This window comes from Phoenix dactylifera, chromosome 5 (assembly GCF_051530095.1).
Source record: "Phoenix dactylifera cultivar Ajwa chromosome 5, Ajwa_hap1_PhDact_Kaust_v1.1, whole genome shotgun sequence".
In the NCBI taxonomy this organism is placed as follows: Eukaryota; Viridiplantae; Streptophyta; class Magnoliopsida; order Arecales; family Arecaceae; genus Phoenix; species Phoenix dactylifera.
The window spans coordinates 787875-811959 of NC_143194.1; the positions used below are offsets into that span (position 1 = coordinate 787875).

A 24085-nucleotide genomic window follows, 5' to 3' on the forward strand; every position below is an offset into this window, starting at 1 on the left:
AATGATTCGCACGGAAGCCGAGCCGTGGAGCCAGCCGAAACACGGCAGCCGGAAGAAAGGGCAACTACTACAGTACTACTACTCCCTTGCGCGTCGTGCCGAGCCTGCCACATCTGTACCGTTTTCTCGTATTATCCTCGGCAACCAGCAAGCCGGAATTACTTATGATTTCAGATTGAGGTACCGGTGTAAGCCTGCCACTCTAATGATTCATATTACTGCAATGATGTCAGCAAATAATGCACCGAAACCGCCTCTAATTTTTTTAGACTTGGGCCTGGCAAGACGTACGGCATGCCTGCTATTATTGTTAGCTCCATCACCAGAAGGTATATTGCCCCATCCCTCGAGCCGACAGTTTCGATACCTCCTGCTAATGCCAATCCCTGGAACCAAGTATTCTGGAACGAGAGGACTTCTCCCTCTTTAATTCTTTGATATTGGTTGCTGATCGGCCGAAGCAGCAGCAGGCCCCCCACAGAATGCCCTGCTGGAAAAGACTTTTGGGCCGCCGTTTTTGGGGTCAATAACAGAATCATTTGACCAAGAGTATTATACTTAAATAAATAAATACGGGACGGAGATGATGAAATGAACAAATAAAGATTTCTCCAAAATCAGAACCGAAAAAGACGTTAAGAAAGAAAATAATTTTTTTTACAATAATCTGAATTTTCAAGTTGGATCAGACAGGATCCGGAATGAATATGTTGATATTATTCTACCGGCCCAAATTAGACCTGTAACAATACCTCGCGATGGAAAGCATCAGAGTATCAGCAGTCCTGATGCTTGAGTTTCCAATTAAAAAGTTCAATTTTTAAGGTACTTAGGACAGAACTCGAAAACCCCAATTAATATCTAGCATCGTGAGGTCAAAGGCAAAAGCTTAATTTAAGTCACAGCCAAGAAAACGGGCAAAATGTCATCTAGCACAAGAAATAATTAAATTAAAGATCAACGGCCTGTACAGGCCAACATTTGAATTCAAGAAGAGAGGGGCAGTTGTTTCTTTTACACAACTGATAAACTCAGAAGCCATTAAATACCAATCGCCAGATTATACAATCCCCATTTCCCCTAACTAAAAGAAACAGAATAAGATAGATGGCAACAATGCAAGAATAAACATCGGAAGAGTCGGAACCAACTATACCCTGTATACATGCCCTAATTCAAAATCTTTTTTATGTACTAAATTACACTGGAAATAAAGGCAACCTCTATCTAGTGGGGGACATGATAAAAAGACAGGACAGCCCATAATGGGCAGTATCGTTATCATGCAGTCCAATAGACTTCCCCATCAACAAGAATCCGAATGAACAACAACAGCAACAAATTCAATAAGCCAGGAATATTGCAACCCCACCTCTCAGCTGCTGCTTTGTAATTAACGATCCACCTTTCATCCTCTCCTGTTTTTACAAGCAGACGCAAAGGCATATGTTCAGGATAAATAACCCATAGGAGGGGTTGACGGACTCCTAATTGTAGATTTTCACTGGCTTCTCAAATGTGTGACGGTTCTGCAGAGGTCAAGAAAAGTCATGAAAATCAGAATCATACTATATTGCTTTTTCAGAACCAAATTTGTGATCAAAATGAATCAGAAGAAATTTTGCTGCAAAACAAGTGATGATAATAATAATTTCAAGCATGAAAGGCAAATATGAAGTTTTAGCAATCTTTTAGAGGTGAATTCTATTAGTCAGGAAGCACGAGATCATGATGTAACATCATAAACTGGAAGCATTCTACCTGATTTGCTGTGTAAGCCCTTTTTGGAGCAGTGTCTGAGTGCTCCAATCCAAGGTACTGCTCCCAAGCTCCGTAGACATCTCTTCGCTATATAATAAACATGAGATAAAGAAGAATATAAGATAAAGCGTCTTTAGAACAGAATAAAGGAAGCAAAATTAATTATACTAGAAAATACATACCTGGAAACGACTGGACACAATATCTGAGTCCTGAAGGTATTCAGGGCGACCCAGTGACAAAAATGCAAACTTCCACTGAGCAAATGAAAACTTAGTAAAATCAGCATACACCAGCAACTTCTATGTGCTAGGCACCATAATAAAAGAAATAACATGCACAATCTCTTAAATGCATCAGAAATTCAGGCTACATGCTTTTCCTTTGTTCTTTCTATGTGCATACAATGTCTTTCGATTATGATACATACAGTGAGGCATAAAGTTGGCTCAAGTCAGCAGCATTATATTCTATGACAAATCATTATGCATAAAGTTCATAAACTGTATCAGTACAAAAATTTGCAATTAATTGTTCTCAACAATTAAGGTTCCAGCTTTTGCAAGTAGATTACTATAAATTACAAAGGGTAAAATAATCTATAATATCATTCCTGCTTGCAATCTAGTTAAGCCAAGCCCTCCTAGGTTTCAAATTGTAATCAATTTTTAGTAACACCAAGTTAGTGGAACAATTTTGAACTCTCAACTTCTGTAGTTTTGAGGAGTGCAAAATTTTGAGGAGCGCTATCTCCTCCCTTAAGGAGAATTAACTGATACTGCAAAGGGTACATGGCAGACTAACACTTGCCCTTCAACAATTTTATTCATGAGACCCAACATAAAGCTCAAAGCCAGCACAAGACAGCCTCTGGCAACAAAGTAGGTGCTGTGACATGCCCTTCTAGTGTTAAGTAGATAGGAAAGAAAGAGCATCATATGCAATAAAGCCGAAAAATAATGAAGCAGATATCAAGTGCAAGCATAGGGTTGTCATTTTCCTAAATACGAAACAAGGAAAAGAATAGTTAGCTCCACAGGTACAAATTTTAACAAGGACAATGAGTGAGACCTCTTGCTAGTATTGGGCGCGAGCAACAAGGTTGTAGTATTTTGTTCTGAAGAGAACCAAACTACTACGACACAAAGCTTTAAGGAATAGGCAAGAAACACTATAAATAGAATTTAGAAAAGTGGTAGAAGTTACCTTAGAGAACTCCTCATCAAGAACCTGGAGTTTTTTCTGGATCCGAGCTTTCACCTCAGCTAAAGTTTCACCTTCATGAATAACCAAAAAGAAAGGCTCCCCAAAGTTCTGAACCTGCTGTTAAAATGAAAAACAAAATTGTCCATACCATGCTCATAAACTAAATCTAAGAAGACATATAACTGATCTTATAACAAATAGAAAGGAAGGAAGCATTTGGGTCGGTGCTGGTAAGATAAAAAAAAGGACATGTCAAATCAAGAGACAGATGATGTAACAGAGAACATTTATAATCAATACTAATATGAAAACAAATTGAAATGCAAGGGTTTTCCCCCTTAAAGATATTTATGTCTCAAGACACTGGCAGAAGGCAACCATGTTTGTTGTTTACAGTTTAAAAACTACAAGGAAGAAATAGACATGTGTGCCCTATGAAGGACAGACCGGAAAGGCAGGCGAGACAAAATGGGCAGGCACTACCAACAAAGCCAAGGGGTCATAAATTTCCTTGATTCTTGAACCACTTGTCTATCTAAATATTCACCAAAAAGCAATAAACAAGCAAGCCAAAAAATTTCAAATCCTCACCATCTGATTTTGATTTGGATCTTTCATGAAGTGATAAACATGAATTAAGCGATCATGGGGACCAAGGTTCTTCTCTTCCTCCGGAATCTGTCAGCAAGAGCAAAAATATAAATTTAAATAACATTGATATGATTACTCAGATAACAGCTGTATCGTGAATGAAATTATACTCTGGTCAAAAAGACTGCCTATCTGTGGCAGCAGATAATCCAGAATATCATCCAGAGGTGAATTATATTTTAACAAAGAAGTCTGGTTCAACAACAAACTCAGAATAGTGACTTACGACTTACCTCCTCTGCACGCAATGTCCAGTACTGATCATTTATGTTTTCTATCTTTTCATTAGGTGGAAAGATCTACAAGGAAGAGATACAAGCATGATCAGGCAGCTAGTTAAATTGAAAACTAATAAACTCATCATTGTACTGCTCCAATCTCAAATGCTTGAAGATAACTCGAATAACCATATGGCTGGGTATCCAGGTTAAAATATTATTCATCTCAAACAGTTAAAGAATCGATAAAATATTAGACTAATTTCCAACTCTTCCAGTTCTCTACCAGACTCTCAGTATCAGAAGAATTATAGCTGGTTTATGACTAATCCAAGTAATGTGTAAGAATATACATGCGTTAAAATGGAATAACCCAGGGAGGAACTACAAACATAAAATGTCAATTAGACTAATTTAGAACTCTTCCAGTTCTCTATAGGACTCTCAGGCTTAGCAGAATTATATCCGATTTATGACTGAGCTATGTGTAAGAATATACAGGTGTATTAAAACGGAATAGCACTTTATGGCACTTGTTTAGGAGGCCACCACAGTACCTTGTAGATCTTGTGATAAAAGACCTCTAGCAACCGGAGTTCAGCATTAGGATGGGACAGTTCAACCTGTACAGAAACAAAGTCAAATGGAATCAAGGCAGCAAATGTTCATCAAAGCCAACATAAGAACAAATACGATACAATTGCAAGTTTGCAACTGTGAAGTATAATCCATGCATATTGGAAAGCTTTCACAGGCTAGAAGAAGGTTATTTGACTATATAATACTATATAAAAATACCATCACTACCCCAATTCCCATTAGAACAAAACGAAGGCAAAACAACTGTGCAATAATTGCATGTGTCACCTTTGTTTTCAGGTCATTGATCACATCAGCCACTGTGCTGTTTTTCGGCAGTCTAATACTATGAATTACAACCTGAAAATCAACAAGTTTTAAGAAACATTGAGTTAAAGATAATAAAAAATACAAAGATAACCATGAGCAGAAAATTACCTCATCCTTCGTGGCATGATGGAATGCAACTTTAAGAGTTTTTAAACCTTGCAATTCTGGCAGAGGGATGTCCAACACTTCATAATATAATATGTCAGAAGTCTGTCATAAGTAAATTAGTATGCATTAGGCCCTCACTTCAACATCAATATTTACAAAATTTAGCTGTAACGAAAAACAAAAAGTATTCAAGTAGATGAAAGACCTGGTTGTAATGAACCAGCATGTCTGAGAGATGCTCTACACCCCGGTACTTGATAGGTTGAGGTTTAGGCTGCTGAGAGTAACAGTTATGAGATGTAAGCCGAATTTTTGATGGATCATCCAGACCAAGCTGGTGAGCAACTCTTTCAACGACATCATCATAAGTATGAAGCTTTGACCTTTAGAACGGAACAAGGAAGCCACCAATCAGGATATTGAATTAAAACAAGTGAATTTAATCATAAAAATTTCCTCAATGTAAAAGTCGTAGATCTTGATTGCTTACAATTCCAAACAAAAATCATCCTCCTTTGGCTTCTCTAAAGACCGAAAATGCACAACCTATCGACGTAATAAAAGGCTCAGACATAAAGGTTCAGAATGACATTAAGGGACCAATTTCAATGTATAACCAGAAGCCAAAGAGCAAATTCCATCAAAGTATTCAAGGTCACAAAATTTTCTAACATATTGGATATGCAAGCTTTGCAACAGTCTAACATGCAAAGATAGTAGACAACTAAATAAAATAAGTACAAATGAAAAGATAAATCATGACCAATTTTACAAGTCAACTAAAATAAGAACCGTAGACAATTAACCTTTTGGAATAAAGAAAATATATTATGAAAGAAAAAAGCAAGAAAATATGTTTTCTATATAAAATATGATCAAGCTATAATGTTTTTCCTTCCCTCCTGAAGCAGAAGGATAAGTGCTCCTGTATAAGGTCACAGAGAATTACTAGGTTCTCAGTAACACCTAAAGTCAACTCATGATCATACTATCACTAAATACCGATCTTTATGTACCTTTACTCACTCCATATAACAAGTAATATTTCACATAAATTTCCATACACAGCGAGATGATGCCACCATCTTAGTCGTCACTTTTCAATTTACATATATGCCACATGGCAGTCTTGGTTAATTGTCAGCATCCTTTCCCAATCCCTACTCTTTTCTTTTTTTCTTTGAAAATCACCCAGAGGGGATGGTCATAAACACCAAACTAGTTCCCTGAGCAATATTCAGGAGTACCAAACCCATCAACAGCCCTATAAAAGGTATCAGATAGTAAGACTAAGAATAATTTGTAAGAGAACATGTACATTATTAGCTAATCTAACTAAACAATCCATATGGATCAAATCATTAAATTCCTAGTAAAATTTAGAACATGAATGTTATGATAAAGAACATCAATCAACTATTCTAGCCAAGGTCCGCCGTACTGATTGTACCGATGTACCGGTGGGCGTCAGCACCGGTACAGTACCGAACCGAACCGGTACTGTACCAACGAAGACAAAAAAAAATGTTGTGCGGATGCGCGTTAAATGCCGCAGAGTGGCATTGAATATCCTGCGGCATTGAATATCCTGTGCGGACCGGAAAACCGCGCACGAGCACGGTTCCCCGCGCGCGGGGTGCCTGCGCTTAGGCCGGTGCGAACCGCCCAGCACCAATAGACGTACAGAATCATTCGGTTCCGATCCAAAATGGGTCGGAACAGAAATTATACGCCGTACCGGACCGGTGCTGACACGGTTCCGGTCGGTTCAGCATACCATGATTCTAGCCAAATCATGAGAGAGAAAGGCTGTCACTTCGGATGATTTGCTCGCTTGCACTTGCAAGTACCAGAAATAGATAAAAGATTTTACATATCAAAGCAGAAAAGTGTATACATATCATGCATTTTAGTCACCCATGAACACTGATAGTTGCAATCCACAATACTCGCAGACTGGGAAACCTAGGTTAAAAGTCTCAAAAGAGTAATATCTGTCAGACAAATTAACAAGTTCTACAAAGCATCGATGAGTTGCTCATGTTATTGCCAGCAAGCTTGTAATTATATAAATTTCAATAGTTAGTTACCCCAAGTTCTTAACACCAGCATCCTGTTTAGCAAGAGTAAGGATAATCAAGGAGTCAGTCACAAGCATGAGAACTGAAATAAATTCATGCTACACCTTCTATCTTTACATTTGTTGTCCACATAATGTTCTTAATTCATTAGATCCATCCAAAGGTAGGAGACTCAAAAGCAAAGACTAACATTAGCAGCTATCTGTATTTCTTCATTGTAAGATGAAACTGAAACAAACACCTAAGCTCTAGTTTTGTGTCCATCAGCTTAAGAAAAGCCAGGGAAGTTGAACAAAATAATACACACACACACACACACACATATATATGTGCATGCTATAAACCATATCTGTAGGCGCAGATAACCAAAAGAATGTGTTTCTGAATAAATTACATTATATTTGTTAGCAATCAGCTTCAAATGCACCTAATATTGGAGTTAAAGATGTTACAATTCTTCTGCCACCCACTTTGAAATTTTAAGAAACAACAATAAGACAACTCAGATATACATAAAAGTGACCAAAGTGTAAAATAGGCTTAGAAAAAATGATGAAATAAAAGTTGGCTTGTTGATATATAAAATTATGTCCCAGGAAAAGATACCTGTCGATTGTGAACATATTCTAGAAAAGAAGGAACATCAGGATAGCGAAATTGGTCATCACTATCTATTGCAGGAGATTTCTGGTAGCAGATGATGTCACCATCCTCAAGCTACAGGAAGGAAAAAAAAAAGTCAACAGCCAGTGCACACTTTACCAAAAGCATCTTTTCTAATGATTATATCCATGTGCTAGACAAACCTGGCTCGAGCGGAATGTAAGTTTTTTTTCTATGTGTTCACACATAACACTTGGCTCAAACTTTATTTCCTGGATAACATTAAAGAGAAGAAGGTTAAAACACAAAACTATTTGAATTGGACTATACACTTCTTGCTAAACTTTTCAGTCTACGACAACAATTTTTTGACCACTGATATGCATTGGTGTTCATACCAACAAGGTAGCGCCCTTTTGGAGTGATAAAGTACTAGGCATGCGTAAATTCAATAGCTAAAGGGCATGAATCTTAATTTATATCAATGGTAAAAAGATAAAAACTTCTCTATACAAGATGGAAAGTGTGATATATAAAGTTGGACTACACACTTGTCATTAAATGTTGGTTGTGCATTTATGTATGTATATATTATAAGAACACAGGCAGTATATGAGAAATTTAAATTAATTAATTTTTATAAAGGACGTAATACAAACCTCGTAAAGCTCAATTTCTTCATTAGGTGAAAAACCAGCCAGTTCATTCAATTTTGTCAGTATTTCTGATGGCTTTCCTAACGCCTTCACAAAGAGCCTCCCCACATATCTGTGTTTATGAAATAAAAAAAAAAGTGAAGGCAAAAAGAAAACACATTATAAAACTAATGGCAGGGAAAGCAATAAATGAATACCGAAGTTCCTCCTTCTCAGGGTCATAAAGCTTGAAAAAAAGTAGTATATCCTCTTTAGTCTTATCGGGTGGAGGAAGAGGACGCAAATCCTAAACAATCAAAAGAAAAGGAATGCAGATAGTTACATGGATGAAGTGTGCCATTATCTTATGTATTATATAGAAAATTGAAATTTAGAGAAGACAAAGAAGCAACAAAAAAGGTTACCAGTCCAAGCTCAACTTCCAAAAACAACTTAAGTTCAGCATTATGTGCCTTGTTGGATACCTCCCTTAACTGTCCAACCTACACAGAAATGGAGAGTGGTAAGACGCCAAATTGCTGATTAATGAGCCAAAAAAAAACACATGTAGAAACATCAAGCATGAAGAAAACTGAAAGAAGAAAGAGATTAGAACGTATCACATTACACGATGTGCAGAAAAAGAAAAAAACATAAACCACTTGAATAAACAACATGCACCATGAAATTATATGTTTACAAAGCAGAGAAAGCAAGCTACAAAAAGAGATAAGCAGATATCACATCATGTTATATACAAGAAAAGAAAAGACAAGAGAACCAATTGAATAAATGATAGCTTCTTGATGCCTACAGTGTCATAATACAACTCCAAAATGCAAATCATGTTGGCAGGAACCATTAAAAACTAAAATCTCCAGGTGCATTATTGTCAAATTAGATAGATTTCAATTGCAGGATTGGTCAACATCCACAAACTGATCTGAGTTTTAATGCACAAATTGTGTGATGAATGACTGGTGATGCCAAAAACATTATAGCACATTCATTGTATGTGTTGGTTTCCGGAGCCATTCAAATCTTAAAATGCTAATATGCTAAACATAACAACCAAATTCTAACCAACAAACAGAAGAATAAACCATAGAGAATTCAGATTTGAGTCGCAAATATAGAGTGACATTTAATAGAAATTATATCGAACAAAATTAATATGCACTGACAAAACAATTTATGGAACAAAAACAATATATGTAACGGATATCTCATACACTGCAAGTCACAATAAATTAGTTGCATCTAGTGGGCTCATAACACCACAAGCAGCAACAACAAAATCAGCATGCATACAGGACCCTCACCTAATGAGGGACCATTTCTTGCACAAAAATATATCACCCTATACTAAAAGGAGGGGAATATTCCCTTCTCAATTTCTCATCCTAGCATTCAAATTTTAGTCCAGCTAGGATGGGGCAGTTGATTTTCTTTTTGTTTTCTGGGTGTAATTGGTTGTCATATTATCATGTAGGATGTCATGGCATAGTTGGTTATAATCTCACTATAACACACTGAAGATCTCTGTTTCAAGTCCAGGCAATGCCAGGTTTCTGGGAGAAATGATATTATAAAAAAGGGCATATAAACCATTATAAAATATTATGCAATCCATCCCAAATAATAATATTAAAAAAAGAATGCACATAAACTGTTATCCAGGAAAATAATGTTAAAATAACACATAACTACATGATGATGTCCTCAATCCCAAAAATAAAAAAATGCTAAGAATACTTTAGTTTTAAAATATAATTTTACTTATATAAAATGAAAATATTATTTTCCCAGAATAAACATTGAAATATCAATCAATGGCTACATCATTTATTTTATATAATGGCTAAATTACAACAGTTAATAAAATTCAGTTATTGTGTTATACCATATTGAGAGGACTCCTGAGCCATCACAATGGCTGTTATTTTTATCCCTACCATATAATCCAGAAACAGTGGCATTAAATGGATGGATATGAATACATCATGGCAATTTTTAGTGAACATGATAAACATACACTTTATTATAGTTTTCCTACTTTTATCTAATCATCAATTAAAAGAGTGAATATAGGCTAAAAATTTATAACCACACTTTTCATTGATACTAGAGGTTGGCATGTATGGTGCACATTCAAGCTACTATGAACAATTGTAGAGCATGATCATCTAATCCAATAACATTTTATTGTTCCGATAAAGAAACATATAAATATCTAACTACGGATGTGCACCTCTATTATTTCTTTGTCTCTTAGAAAATGATTAATGAGTTAAAATATTTATTAAGGTTGGGAATGGTTACAGTAGGGTCAAATCAACAACACTTCACAAAGCTTCAAGAAGGTAGTACAAGCATTTAGGTTTCATACAAGAACACACGAGCAAATGTGGAGCCATGTGATGCATGCACCGAATATTTTTTATAATTCAAATTTTAATACAATTTTATAAATAGTGATAATTAATTTATATCATTACTTTATCACTTTTGGTATTCATTTTTAGTTTTTTACTGTGTTAAATAATCGACTAAGGATATCTTGTTTACATGGGAATATATAAAATAAAAGCATAATTAATAAAAAATGATTATGTATATGAAGTGTACTTTACAAGTTCACATACCAATGCCTAATCATGCATACGAATGCTTATCGAACTAATCAAGCTGATTCCCATCCATTTTATACTTTTACATCCACTTGGTTTCATAAACTACGTCAAAGATGCATGAAATAAATTTATTTGCAAATTATTTTTCTTATATTTGAATAAAGGGAAATTATTATTTTTTAATAAGTAATTATTTTGTATATTTTACATGTGCAATGCAGATGCCCCTATACCAGCAAACAAAAAGAAACTAGCAAGAAATTACTTACAGATTGTGCTTCTTCTTGAGGGCTCAATGGCCTGTTGGGACGATATGTATGGTTTTGCCGCTTGGCCCACAACCAAAAACGCTGAAATTGAACTGGGATACCAAATTCTTTTGCCACCTCCTCCTGTGCATCATTTCGATGTTGAATTAAAAATTCTACCAGAAGGCATGAGAATAAGAGAACTAAGACACTATGAAGACTGCACAACAACGTTCCAACAAAAATATACCAGTTACCTCTCCCACCCCCAAGAAAAAAAAACAAACAAAACAAAAATATACAAGAAACTCCAGGTCCAAAAGTTCACTAGAAAGGAGCCCAGAATTTTATTATGCATGTCAAAGTCATGCAGATGATTGCAGCAAGTAAGATCTCAGGTTACAAAGTGGATGTTGAATCATTGACACAAACATGTGCATTGTTCAACAGTATGAGAAAATAAACAAATGTTTTAATAGTGGCATAGCTTATACTCTTGTCAACAATGTGTTATATCTAGAATGTCTTATTTGGCCCACTATAGCCGAAGAGATTGAGATGTTTACTATCAACTAATTGAAGCCTTTATAGCCATTAAGAAAAACATGACAGGTTCAATTGAAAACTCTTTGTCTCACACAAAATGCACTTGATCGAGATGTTTATTATCGACCATTCTTCATGTCCATTAAGAGAAACATGACTGGTTCAATTGAAAATATTTTCTCACACTAAATATACTTGATTTTGTCTAAATCAAATGACATCAAAGTAATTCATTTCTTGAAAATCAAAGAAGATAGATATTTTTCTCAGGGTTTGTGAGCTTTTCTTTGCATCTGATACTATCTGCCTCAGGGTTTGTGAGCTTTTCTTTTGCATCTGATACTATGTGTCTCAATTACCACCTGAAATGCTATATGCCCAATTAATAGTGTACTGCAATCTAGAATTAGTGCACTCTCAATTAGTCAATATTAATTCAAGCATGCACCAAATGTTTCTCTTCTAATATTTACCAGATGTAATTTGTTTCAATTGTAGTTTATGATGCAACATTTGAGCCTGAACCAGAAAAAAGGGAACAAAGCATACAAAATTGTGAGTTTGCAATGCAACCAAAACTTAAACTTCAATTGCGTATTAGCCTTGTAATTCATTTTGAAGCTGCACAATGAGAATGTGGATCATCTTGAATAAAGAGAATTATCAATCAAAACAAGGATCCCGTAATATTTGTGCACTTGAAATTCTAAAAATGATGGAATAACCAGTCAAACGGTTATAGTTCAAAAAGAATATATATTTTTTTGCAGGTTTGAAATGTTATAACAAGCTACATGGTTATTATCTTAAAAGAAGACAAAATCCTATATATCAACCATTCAACCTAAAGTGCAGCTACGTTGTCCAAATTGATCCACTTAGCAAACCCATCAACATTTCAATATTGAAAGAGCAAAACACTGTTAAAAGGCCATAGTTAAATCATAACAAAATACACTGATCCTGTGCATCTGGTAGTAAGAAATTATTACCAACTTTTGCTTATGCAGTAGTAAAGGACTGAAAACCAGCACCAGCATGCTTACTCAATTTGAGGCAGCAATTACAGGAAAACATTACCTTGAAAACATTGAAAGGCAATTGTTTCTGAATACGAAAGCTGCGAACTTTATCATGGTCCACCAGATCAAAATATATATCCCTTCCTATCTGTTCAGCTAAATCTTCGTCTCGAGCAACCTAAACACATTCAGAAAGACTTATTGATAACCAGTAAAAGCAAAAATGATAATATAGGTCAATCATAAAAGTCAGCTAAGACATCACACCTTTATGATAGTATAAAGGTGAGCCTCAGCCTTTTCCTTCTTCTTGTGTTCTTTCTCTTCTTGTTCTTTCTTCAATCTTATCTGAAGAAATATATTGCATATTATGTGCAATCCTTCAAAGTAATGAAACAATTCAAGAATTAATAAACTCTGCAATTATCATACTCTGAGGTGTTCAGCAATGTCTTTCTCATCCACATTACATATTATTTTCTCCTTGTCGCTCTCCCGAATATAAACAAGCATGTATGCATTTGAATACTTTGTAAATTTAAACGGAGTGTTATTGAAGCCAGGATTTGTCTGTGGCAACTGTAATGAGGAAGGAAGGAAAAAAAAAAGTCAGAATGATACAAGAAACATAAAAAAAGTGCTTAAGTTTGTGGTGGCAAAATCAATCACCTCTTCCTCACCACCATACTGCTCCTCTAGTGCCCTCTTTGTATCTTCTTTTGTTACCCGCTCATCATCAAATTTAAACCTGGAGAAAAAGAATTCTCAATTACTGACATCAAGTCATGTTCACACCCTCAAAAATAATGCAGGATGATACCACCAATAAAGGCTCCTTTTCATGGATGCACGCAGCTTATGTCCATTCAAAAGAGAAGTGTTTGGAGCAGGGCATCAATCAAAAAAGGGTGTCTAATAATTTTCTATTTTTATTAATTAGTAAAGTTATAAGAAACAAAAGAAGGCAAAGGATAGTGCTAAGCCTGCACATAATCAAACAGGAAAAAAGATCACACCTAATCAAAGATATTTTCATGTTACATATGCAAGCCAGCCAGTGTATGTTTAATACAGAAAAGAGAAGGAATCTGTTGAAGCTTTTATCAGTAACCCACATAAGGTGACCCATTGAAGAATTTCAGAACATAACTAAAAGTATCTCTCAGTGAAAGCTGCTCTCAGGAACTTTACACAAGGCTCACTAACAACAGTATTGTAGGTACAAGAAACTAACAAGGGTGACGGACAAACTACATACCACTGTTCAGAGAGAGTTGGTCGAATAAAAGCATAGTAATGTCCACCATGCACCCCACCGCTATGAACAAGAACACTGCATGAAACGGAGTTAGCATGCATTTTCAAAAGTCAAATAACAGAAAAAGAGGTAATAGCATAGCATCATGCAGATGACCTGAATACTGTAAACCAGAATAACTGATTATGCCAATAGTGAAAAGTCAAGCAAGCAACATTTGACTTCAAATAATATATTGAAACTATTAAATTTTAATGGTACACAATGATCAGAGTAGGTAAATATAAAACTTACCAAAAAAAAAATACACAATTATGCATTAAACACAATCTGTGACACACTATACCATTGAAAATTTCAACATTTTTAAGTATCTTTTGAAGACACTCTCATGAGTTCTTCCATATCCTCCAACATAACATTTCTAGATGAGAGAATTCCTTATCCTGATTGTGTCATGAATTAATGCATCTACAGAGCAACATTACTATCAATCAATCCTTGATCTATTACTTTGATGGATAGAGGTGACCAAGTTTGTCAAGCTGCTGCCTGTTTAAGTAGTCAACTAAATTTGGGCTTAAAAAAGTCAAATGTCAAATAGCACATGGCTACGATGCTGGTCACCAAGAAAACATGACAAAACTCAGGATACATGGCCTCCCACATGAACTGACACAGTAACTGTGATTTATACCACCCAATGAATACAGTGCTTTCATGCAAGAGGTTGCCAGATGAGACATCCCCACATCCAAGATTGTTATTTTGTAACACAATGCTCTTCCCACAAAAAGAACCAATTGGCAGTCAAAGTCAAAAATAGAGTAAGGTACCTTGAAACACTTGTATAAAATGCTAGAGTGGGTTCTTCACAATATTTAGTTAAGCATGCCGCTTGTTTATTTCAGCACTATGTACACCTAGATAAGTTCCTTTTTAGGCAAATTTCTTATTCTGATGGAACTTCTGCATAACATCCTGCCACCATTTTTCAAGAGAATTCCTCATAATTAACACAAACATAAGCTCATGAAAAACACAAGAACACAATATGTAAAGACAATGGTTCATTGGGCAAAATCCTCACGCACACTACAGCTAAAATCTTTAACAGTTGTTTAGACATCTAAACAGTTTTTTAAATAAATGTAGAATAGTCAGAACAAACTCAAAAGAGTACTGCTACTGAAAATGGCTCCATTCAGAAGTCAGTCAGTAGTCTGTTGTAACACTTTTTTTGGTAGGAAAAGTAATATGAGTTGAATGCAATATGAGTATCCTTTACATATGACTGCAATATAAGCATAATTGCAATACATATTAGTTGAATACTAAATATCACAGCAGCTTGTCTTTGTTGCAACATCTATTCATGTGCAAAGCAAATGAAATCAATGTATTTACATATGGGGTGTGACTACATGTAAATTTGGATCTAATATGGAGAGCCATATTAGCCATGATTGTGGTAATTAGATGCACAGTTATAGCATTCATGGTAGATAGAGATGCATGATTTTCATGATTACGTCTAATGGATAGCAATCTCCAAAAAGTTTACCTGTGCAGAGTATAAAGGTTGCGGACAGTCCTGTCTGCTTCTGGAGAAAGATATTTCCCATTATCCCTATCAAGGTCTAGTTGCAGAGGGAACTCATATCGGTCATTTATCTGCATCAACATATATATGACAGTTCAATGGTCAATCAATAGGGGTAAGAATCTAAGAGATAATTGGCAAGCCAAGCTTTCAAGGAAAAAGGTCAACTATACAAAATTAAAATAGACCAAATAAGGACAATTTCATGGACCAGATGTTCTTTTTATATATGATTCTTATCCCAGGCCTGCTCAGTCCTATAAGGACTAAGATGTGTAACCACTGCACCAGCCACCCAGAAGTTTGAACCATCAGCAGCACTATTATACAATTACCATTAAACTTTAGCAAAAAGCTAAAATGGCAATGAGAATAGGAAAAGGCAAGCATTTCATACTCATATTACATTATTTTGTAAGAAATTAATACTGTTACCACAACAAAGCAAAATGAGAAGCTTTCACAATAAAAATGTATGCAACAGACTAAAACAATCTAGAGCCCAGGCATAGTTAATGTCTAAACAGCCACTGTAAAGAAGGCTTTCCACCATTCATTAGCATCTCAGGAACACAAATAATATTGATTCCTTCGTGAATAGCAGATTTTCTTTATTTTTTTTTCGAAAATAATGGAAAACACAGTATAATCACTGCAATCATGCATCTAAGTTCATCAACCTAACAAACAGTTCGTCTAGCAAACTTAATTTGTCAAGTGGCCCTTCACAAATTCATACTTTTAAACTTCTGCATGGCAGGAACTACCTTCTATGCTTGGGGAAAATAGATTCGTCCCTGAATTACATGTGAAAATTCCATGTTAACCATAATCACCATCTCAACTTAAAATAGTCCAAGAACATAGGGTGAGACTATCAAAAAGGCTCCATGGAGGAATGTGTTGCATTGCCTCGTGCCTCAAGGCAAAGCTCTCCAAAAACACCTCGCAACTCATGGCTGAGGCGATATAAAGTAAGGCATATCCATTATACCAATATGCTTATGTTACATACATGCCTTTTGTTTTCTTTTTTATTTCCTTGTCTCAAAACATGAACATGAGGCTTTCATTGTTTCCACTAGCAATAGACAGGTAATGGACTTGTATACATTTCTCCATCGTGTTCTTTTTGAACGCCAATGCCAATATCTTCATATGGCCTAAGACTTGCATAAACATTTGCAATGCACGATGTTGCAAAAGATTAGTGATGCAAAACATGACAGTAGCTATTAAATCAGAAATAAAGGTGACCAACAAAATGATTACAATCTTCCCACTCCCTTTATATCTGACCAAGTATTCAGACTTATTCACATTTAGAACAAATCATGAAGCATGTCAAATAATATAAAACATGTGTTTCAAGCAAAATAGATCATAATCAAGGGCAAAGGTGCCCAAAAGAAGACAATCATAAAAATTTCGATAATAACAACCTTGACCATGGTGTCTCGCATGAAATCGTATTCAAAGCGTTTCAGCTGAAGTTGCAAAACAGGAGGAAAGTCAATGAAAAGAACACCTTTCTTAGCATCCTGAAATAGACAGGAAAGAAGATTCAACTTCAAGCAAAATTCAAGATTTTAAGATATTCAATTATAAAAGAAGAATTTAACATATTGTGGCAACATATTGCTGAAGAAAGATATAAATAAGGAATATGATTGTTTTTTTTAAAGAAAGTGTAAAGACCACTCATTTAACTGTGTGAGAGAACGGATTGGATTTCATACCATTTATAGCCTTGCTTTCTTGTCCATGTATGGGATATATAGCAAATAGTTGAAAACTGGACGTGAGTTCTCGTACAAATAGATGTTCAAATGACATTTTCAAGTCATTCAATCTAGTTCATGTAAATAATGTAGTATGATTTTATCTATATATTAGCTTATACCATTGTTCAATCTAAGTTAAGATATCAGTTCATCAGCATAAAGCACTCATTGACATGATACAGATAAAATGTTTGTCTCCATTATTTCAGCTGATATACATTGTTGTATCCCAGACTATCAGCAGGAAATGATACCATTGTTCAGGGAGATTATTCTTCAATTCACTATAATGCATTCTTAATTATTATTGAATAAAATTCATTCATCAAGCATCAGCTAATCTTGTTTCTACTATGTTGGCTGATGTTCTAATAACTTGGTCATTATATATCAGCAGATGTACACCATTTTCGTCTTGTCTTGTCATAAGAAGCCAACAGCTTAATTCATCTCAATATCAGTCATCAACCAAGACAACCAAGATATCAGAGTTACAAAAACCTTGATTCGTAAATAAGCACTGGTACCTGACAGGATGTTGTTACACAATTAACATTAAATTCAATTATACCTAAAAAGTCTAGCCTGCCACTTTGTTCACTAAATCCAGAAAGCATAATCATTTGATTATGGAGATTAGTGAGAATGTGTATGAAAGAAAGAATTAGAAGCCAGAGCCACAAGCTTGAAACAGGAAAAAGTTAAAGAGAGTCCTAGAAGCTACAATAAACAAGTGCATTATACCAAAACAAATCACTAAAAAGCAATTATCTTCAGTATGTTGTGAAAAAAGGCTATGTTATGATGAAAAGAGAAGACTTGATTTTTTTTAACTAAATATTAAGGATCTCCTGTCAAGGAAGGCCAAGCAGGTTCAGATTTAGAAGGTTCTCATTTTGATGAGTACAACAAACCTAACACAATACAAGAATCTAAGATGAAATCTCCATAATAATTTGAATTTCAACCAACAAAGCCCAGAAGACAAGGAAACCAAGAAAACTGCAAGAGATGCACCATCTCACATACAAAATCATCATACAAAGCTCAACTACATGGTTTGGATATTTCCTTTTGGTAGAAAAATATATAAATATTTGTTTTCATAAATCTTATCAGCCCATCCACTCTACAGGATCCAAAGTACATAAAGGATGGATGTATGACCTTAAAGCTAATCCAAGACCAATGGAGAATGAGACTTCAAATCACAATCCCAGTTCCAAAATAATTAGACATAAACCAACTAACCTGCAGACCATACTGTTCTGCATGATACTTATTGTCTCCTTCAAGACGCTCGACTTCAACATATTTATCAAAAGAAGCATAAACATCCCGACAACCTTTGACATCAAGCTGAAGATCTACAAAAGATATAGTCCATTTAGTACATCTACAGCACATATGCAGTTTAAAGGCTTAAAAATTGAGTTTATCAATTTATTTAATATCTATTTACCATAAAAAGACTCCTTCCTGCTAGATTTGTAGTCAACGTTAATGCACTCGATATAATTCATATGATGGCCTTCAAATAACTGTTGTATTGTGCCCTCCACAACAGTTCCCTGAGACCAAAACATAATCAATTAGCAAGTGCACATTTGTAGTGATGTGCAATAGCCTAGTACAGATGTCAAACCTTCATCTTATCTTCTAATTTCTCACAAAGAACCCTATTGAGTTCTTGCACATCATGCTGCATGAAAGAATCATATGTATCCCATCCAAAAGACTTTGTTAGCTCTTTTGTCGCAACGCTGCTGTCACTGTACTGAAGTTTATAAAACAGACTCTGCAGAGCCAAGGGAATGCTTCCCGACGGCATATCATTTTCAGTTGTAGGCATATGGTACACAGCCTGAAGAACACAGCTCAGAAACAGAACTTTTTTTCTTAATAAGAAAAAGCATATTGCAAGCAAAGCATGTAACCATAAGGTTTGAATTCATACCTTCCTGAAGTATGGAATATGGTACAAAGTTTGGAGAAGAGAGTTCATGTAACAAGTAGCTCCTTGATTTTTTAGGCCAACATAACCTGTTTCCTTTTTGGAGTCATAAGTCCAGTAGTCAACCACCCTGCGAACGGCAACCTCGGCTTCAACAACAAGAGTATCATTTACAAGATATCCTCTAGTTGGGTCATAAACTTCACTTAGAGGCATGAAAGATGTGAATCCCCAATCACTTTCCCGTGCATTAAATTGGTGTTGTGTGTCTGCAAGCGAAAAAAAATAGACTACGTCATGTCCAATGATCAAACAAATAAGCTTATCTGGCAAAGCATCATTATTTTTCAAAAATGTTTCCAACTGGAGTAGAGTAATGGCGCAGATGTAAAATCCAAACTCTATGACAACCCAAGTCCAATTAGAAAACACACAAAAAGGCATGCCATGTCATCAATATGCGATAGGTAACAGCATTAAGGGCATTGCAACCATAAGAAAAAGCAAAAGTCACAGCAACATAGCTTGGAATTTCATATATACAAGCATGCATACTGGTGGAAAAAAAGAGTAACCATATTAGTGCCAAATTCCAACGCACATTAAGATAACAAGACCGCATGTAGAAGTAACGTGTATTCTACTATATAACTGAAAGGTCAAACATGGTCTCCACATCTTCACGATTCTCAGCAGGACTGCAGCATCTAAGCACATAGCACATCCACACTCCAGTTTTCATATAAAGCTCAACAAAGTACTGCATGTGTGAAAGAAATGACTAAAATTAAACACAGAGCTGTTCAGTGCAGCCAACCAGCTAGATCACCGGTAAGTTTTAATTAGTAGCGAGTCTCAATAATTAGCCGAAAAAGATTTCTCTTGCCCCTGGTTACTTGCTTTCTTTACTTGTTCACCAAGTTGGCAATCAATGAGCTAGAAAGAAATTTTGTGGAAAATCATGTTTAAACAAAGTGCAGTTAAAACAACTTTTTGCCTCTGCACATTGCATTGAAGGATGGCCCCATCATGAGACCAAAATGAACAATATAATTGAGCACAGAATCACGGTCAGACAACAGAACATGACAATTCATATAATTACTTCAGGACAGTAAAAATGTATGCAATTATATGGCTTGGAAGATGGAAAGTTCCAGAGTGAACTAGTAGCCAATGTGAATTTAAAGAAAACCATATTTCAAAAAAAAACACTGCTTAGCAGAAAGATACCTTTTCGGATTGTATATTTGTTGTGAATTTGATTGATCACAGCCAGGCTGAACTGCGCATATCTGCTCCAGCCATATGGCAGGGTTGCTGAATCCGCAACATCCAGGTACATAGACAAGTGGTCCACGTTGTTCCCCTTTGGGAAAATCAGCACCCGCCTGTCATAGACAACAGAAAAAATAGATTTTTTTATCAACCCTCATGATGAATTACGCACTGGGAAAGTCAGGAGAAAGATCCACATACCATTTGTAGCCACCCACGATAAATATGTCGGAGTAGTGCTTCTTGGTGTTCAGCCTCGAGAAATTCTCGATCGTCCATGTGAACCTGGACGATGGAGGATCCTCCACTTGCTGGTTCTCAGCAGTAGTAGCAGTTTCGGTTTGAGCTACTGCTAATGCAAAAAGAAGACAATAAAAACAGAGATACGAATCAAAACCCTAGAACTCGAACGCACGCAAATGAAAGGACAAACAGTACAAAAAAGCTAATTTGTCACCAAAACCGCGCATAACAAACAATCAATTCGTATCCATCAAGAGCTCGACTTGCAGCAAACCAGGATCAGGGCTTACCTTCCATTGGCTGGGGACCATCAGCGAACTCTGGGTGAGGGACCAGCATCTCGTCGTCCTCCTGCTGCTAAAGCCAAAGCACAAAATCAGAGCTCAGATCCAGCAAACCCGAACCTAGACACCCTAATCGAAACCCTAGAATCGACCCCGGGGTCAATGGATACCGATCGAGCCCCCGTTCACCTGCCTCAACCCGGCACGAAACCCTAGAAAACGATCAAAACCGCAGCAAAACAAGGGCGGAGAACCGAACAGAGAGCCCGATCAGGGGATCGCCAAGCGAGATGGGACAGGTCCGTCAGAGAACGAAATCGAGGAAGATCGAATGAAAAGAGGCAGGAACAAGACGTGGACATACGTACATCGAGAGGGGGAGGGGTCATCATAGTCATGGATGGGCGGGTGAAGGGGGCGGAGGCGCCGCGGAAGGGGGCGGAGACCGGCAGCTGAGGACGGTAACCGAGAGAGAAGACGAGGAGGAGGAGGAGGAGGAGGAGGAGGAGGAGGAATGAGAGAGCGAAGGCTCTCAGCAGCGAGCGACGCCACCGAACAGAAGGGGAAAAAGCTGAGCTCCGGAAAAAGACCCGGGTTTTTATTTCGAGGATGGGTATTTTGGGAATTTCATGAGTCGGACCATCCCTAGAGAGTCCGATGTAGCACACAGGATCTGAAAATTTGTCAATGAAAAGAAATCCCACATTGCACGTAATAAATGAAAAAATTTGGCACATGGAATGATGGAAAGATCTGGAATAAAACGGTTATCGCACCAAATTTAATAACACTCGACGTCATGCACGCTCTAACTGTTGAGAACTAGTCCTGCATGGACACCATGAGTCAAAAAGGAACATCCTGGGTTAAGAGTTGCTACAATTTATGTACCTCGGATGGTTCACAAGAATTCATAGTATGCTTACTTTTTAGCCATAAATTTTTTTTTCAAATATATGATAAAAAATAATGTTATTTAGTTAAGTATGATTATCATATCTAAGCAAACAGAGTACGATTCTCGATGGCAGCAAGGTGGTAGGGGATTATGGGCTAAATTTCTTCGAGATCTATGCACCATTTTTCCTCTTTAAAATTAATGAAAAAAAAAGTGATTGAATATTGCCGTTATTAGCAAGGTAGCACATATTGAGAGAGAAATGTAATAGGATAAAAGTAATCTTATACAACTAAGTGTAAATATCGTATTGGAGCAAATTGTATAGATTCGCCGTAGCAATAACCAATTTGCTGATTGGATTTCTCCTAGATTTATGCGTCGTTTAATATTTTGTATTTAATGGAGGATTGATTTAGGAGGATATATGAGCAATATTTGCTGACTCAAGTAAAAAAAAGTGAACTTTAGATTGTTTGCTTAATCATAAATGACAAGTTCGAATGTGATATATATATATATATATATATATATATTTCAAGTGAAATGATCAAATATAATTTTCTCCACAAGCATGGTAACACATGACGGGAGACATATAAGAGGATGAAAGTGAACCTATTCTACAAAGTATAATTATCGTAAGTGAGCATATAATATAATATTTTGCATGGCAACACGCAATCTACTGATCATTTTTAGGAGATGCGATTAGAAATTATTGCGCTTGTAGGCAAGGTAACACGCAGTGAGAAATATATATCATGACAATAATAATTTTTTGACTTAATATAATTACCATATCCAAACATAATTATGTGAAACATCTTATAGGGTATGCTCTATGAAAGCAAACAATTAATTGACTAAATTCTTATAGACTTCTGTAGTGCTTTTTCTTTTTGTATTTAGTGGATAACCAAGCATCAAATGCAAACAACATGCATTAAGTCAAAAAGAGAGAGCATTAGATTATTAGCCTAAGCATAATTTATAAGAACTGTATTTGAATATTAATCATTTGTTATTATTTTTTATATTTTTAAAGAGTGAATAGATAGATATGGTATAGCCTATGCATATGCATATATACATATGTATATGATATAGTGAATATTTGTCAACCTCGCATGGGGGTAGACTGAAGTTCTTGACTTTGGTATAGTAAGGAAGCACCGAGTGCAATTCTGTCCCAATTAAATAGTAAGGAAGCACCGAGTGTCCCATTAAAGACCGTTAGAAGGCGATTAATGCCCATCAGTAACGTGGTCATGATCTCGACAATAGTTACTGTGGAGACATTGCATGTTGTGAAGAGCCGTTACCGTGCAAGTATTGCACAACTGGTTAATCTCGATAATGAACAGCGATCCCATTCTTTATATAGGGAGAAGCAGAGGACCCTCAGGTAAGTCACTTTCTCGATTCCAATCTCTCTCTAAAAACTCTCTCTCTCTCTTCAACTGTTTTCATAGAATTCGACTGACTTGAGCATCGGAGGATTTCCCACTGAAAAATATTGGCAAGATGACTTTTATTTTAGGTCGGATATGCATATTGTAAGCCTAGCCAATGACTTCATCAATATCTCCACCATCCATCAGCACGAGGCATTTCACTTCAATTACAACCGACCTCAATCTCACCTCGGGACTCAGCCGACCTCAGCTGATCTCCGATTCTAGTAGCAATAGATTGGCACTAGAGAAAGGATCATTGATCCCTATTTAGAAGTGTAAGAAAAATTTGAAGTTTTAGCCATGAAGTCGAGAGGATATCAATGTGTGTCTAATGCTTCACATCGGCAAGCTCAATCTGAATCTAATGTCTCCCGACAAAGTCCACCACATGCTCCTCCACCTCAGCAAGCAGCACCTGTTACACCTGAGCAATTTAATCTACTCATGCAATAGGTACAAACTTTAATGGCTGTTCTTCAAGATTTGCAATAGGCAACCACCAATTAGCGGCAGCCAAATGAGTCGAATCCAATCCCGACTCTTGCTCCTCCGAGCCACCATTCTCATCCATGAAGCCCTAGACAAGTTCAGCAAAGTCAACATGCCTGTCCAAGGAGTTTTGAGTAGAATTATAGGTGCCACTTACCAAATTATCATTTTGATGAAGACTCTACTCCGAGTTATTCTTCCCCTCGCCAGTTA

General features: G+C 36.2%; 1 protein-coding gene across 10 annotated transcripts; it reads right to left on the reverse strand.

Annotated features, from left to right (window-relative positions):
• Window positions 1-945: 945 nt before the first annotated feature.
• Window positions 946-21708, reverse strand: LOC103707271 (ubiquitin C-terminal hydrolase 12). Of its 10 annotated transcripts, none has more exons than XM_088721244.1 (33): window positions 21394-21582; window positions 21196-21237; window positions 21032-21098; window positions 20700-20850; window positions 20454-20611; window positions 19224-19489; window positions 18912-19130; window positions 18729-18837; window positions 18518-18633; window positions 16925-17023; window positions 15444-15553; window positions 13880-13954; window positions 13291-13369; window positions 13054-13200; window positions 12889-12969; window positions 12680-12799; window positions 11075-11197; window positions 8598-8675; window positions 8391-8479; window positions 8197-8305; window positions 7741-7809; window positions 7541-7651; window positions 5344-5399; window positions 5059-5236; window positions 4854-4955; window positions 4704-4775; window positions 4394-4459; window positions 3852-3917; window positions 3559-3645; window positions 2968-3084; window positions 1944-2018; window positions 1762-1848; window positions 946-1529 (listed from the first exon to the last, which is right to left on the reverse strand). In XM_088721244.1, exons 3-33 carry the CDS (start codon window positions 21078-21080, stop codon window positions 1488-1490), a joined length of 3306 nt encoding a protein of 1101 aa, XP_088577370.1. In that variant the 5' UTR covers window positions 21081-21098; window positions 21196-21237; window positions 21394-21582; the 3' UTR covers window positions 946-1487. The 10 variants fall into 10 exon arrangements, with proteins under 10 accessions (XP_088577370.1, XP_088577371.1, XP_038985461.1 ...); XM_088721245.1 differs by having other exon boundaries at window positions 20700-20847; window positions 21394-21578; XM_039129533.2 differs by lacking the exon at window positions 21196-21237 and having other exon boundaries at window positions 20700-20847; window positions 21032-21095; window positions 21394-21708.
• Window positions 21709-24085: the final 2377 nt, after the last annotated feature.

Coding starts and splice junctions, on each gene's coding strand:
- LOC103707271 (XM_039129530.2), bottom strand. CDS start 21,423: ATGACTATGATGACCCCTCCCCCTCTCGAT. Junction 8,480..8,597: donor TGGAAGTTGAGCTTGGACTG/GTAACCTTTTTT, acceptor TTGATTGTTTAG/GATTTGCGTCCTCTTCCTCC. Junction 4,460..4,703: donor TCAATGACCTGAAAACAAAG/GTGACACATGCA, acceptor GTTTCTGTACAG/GTTGAACTGTCCCATCCTAA.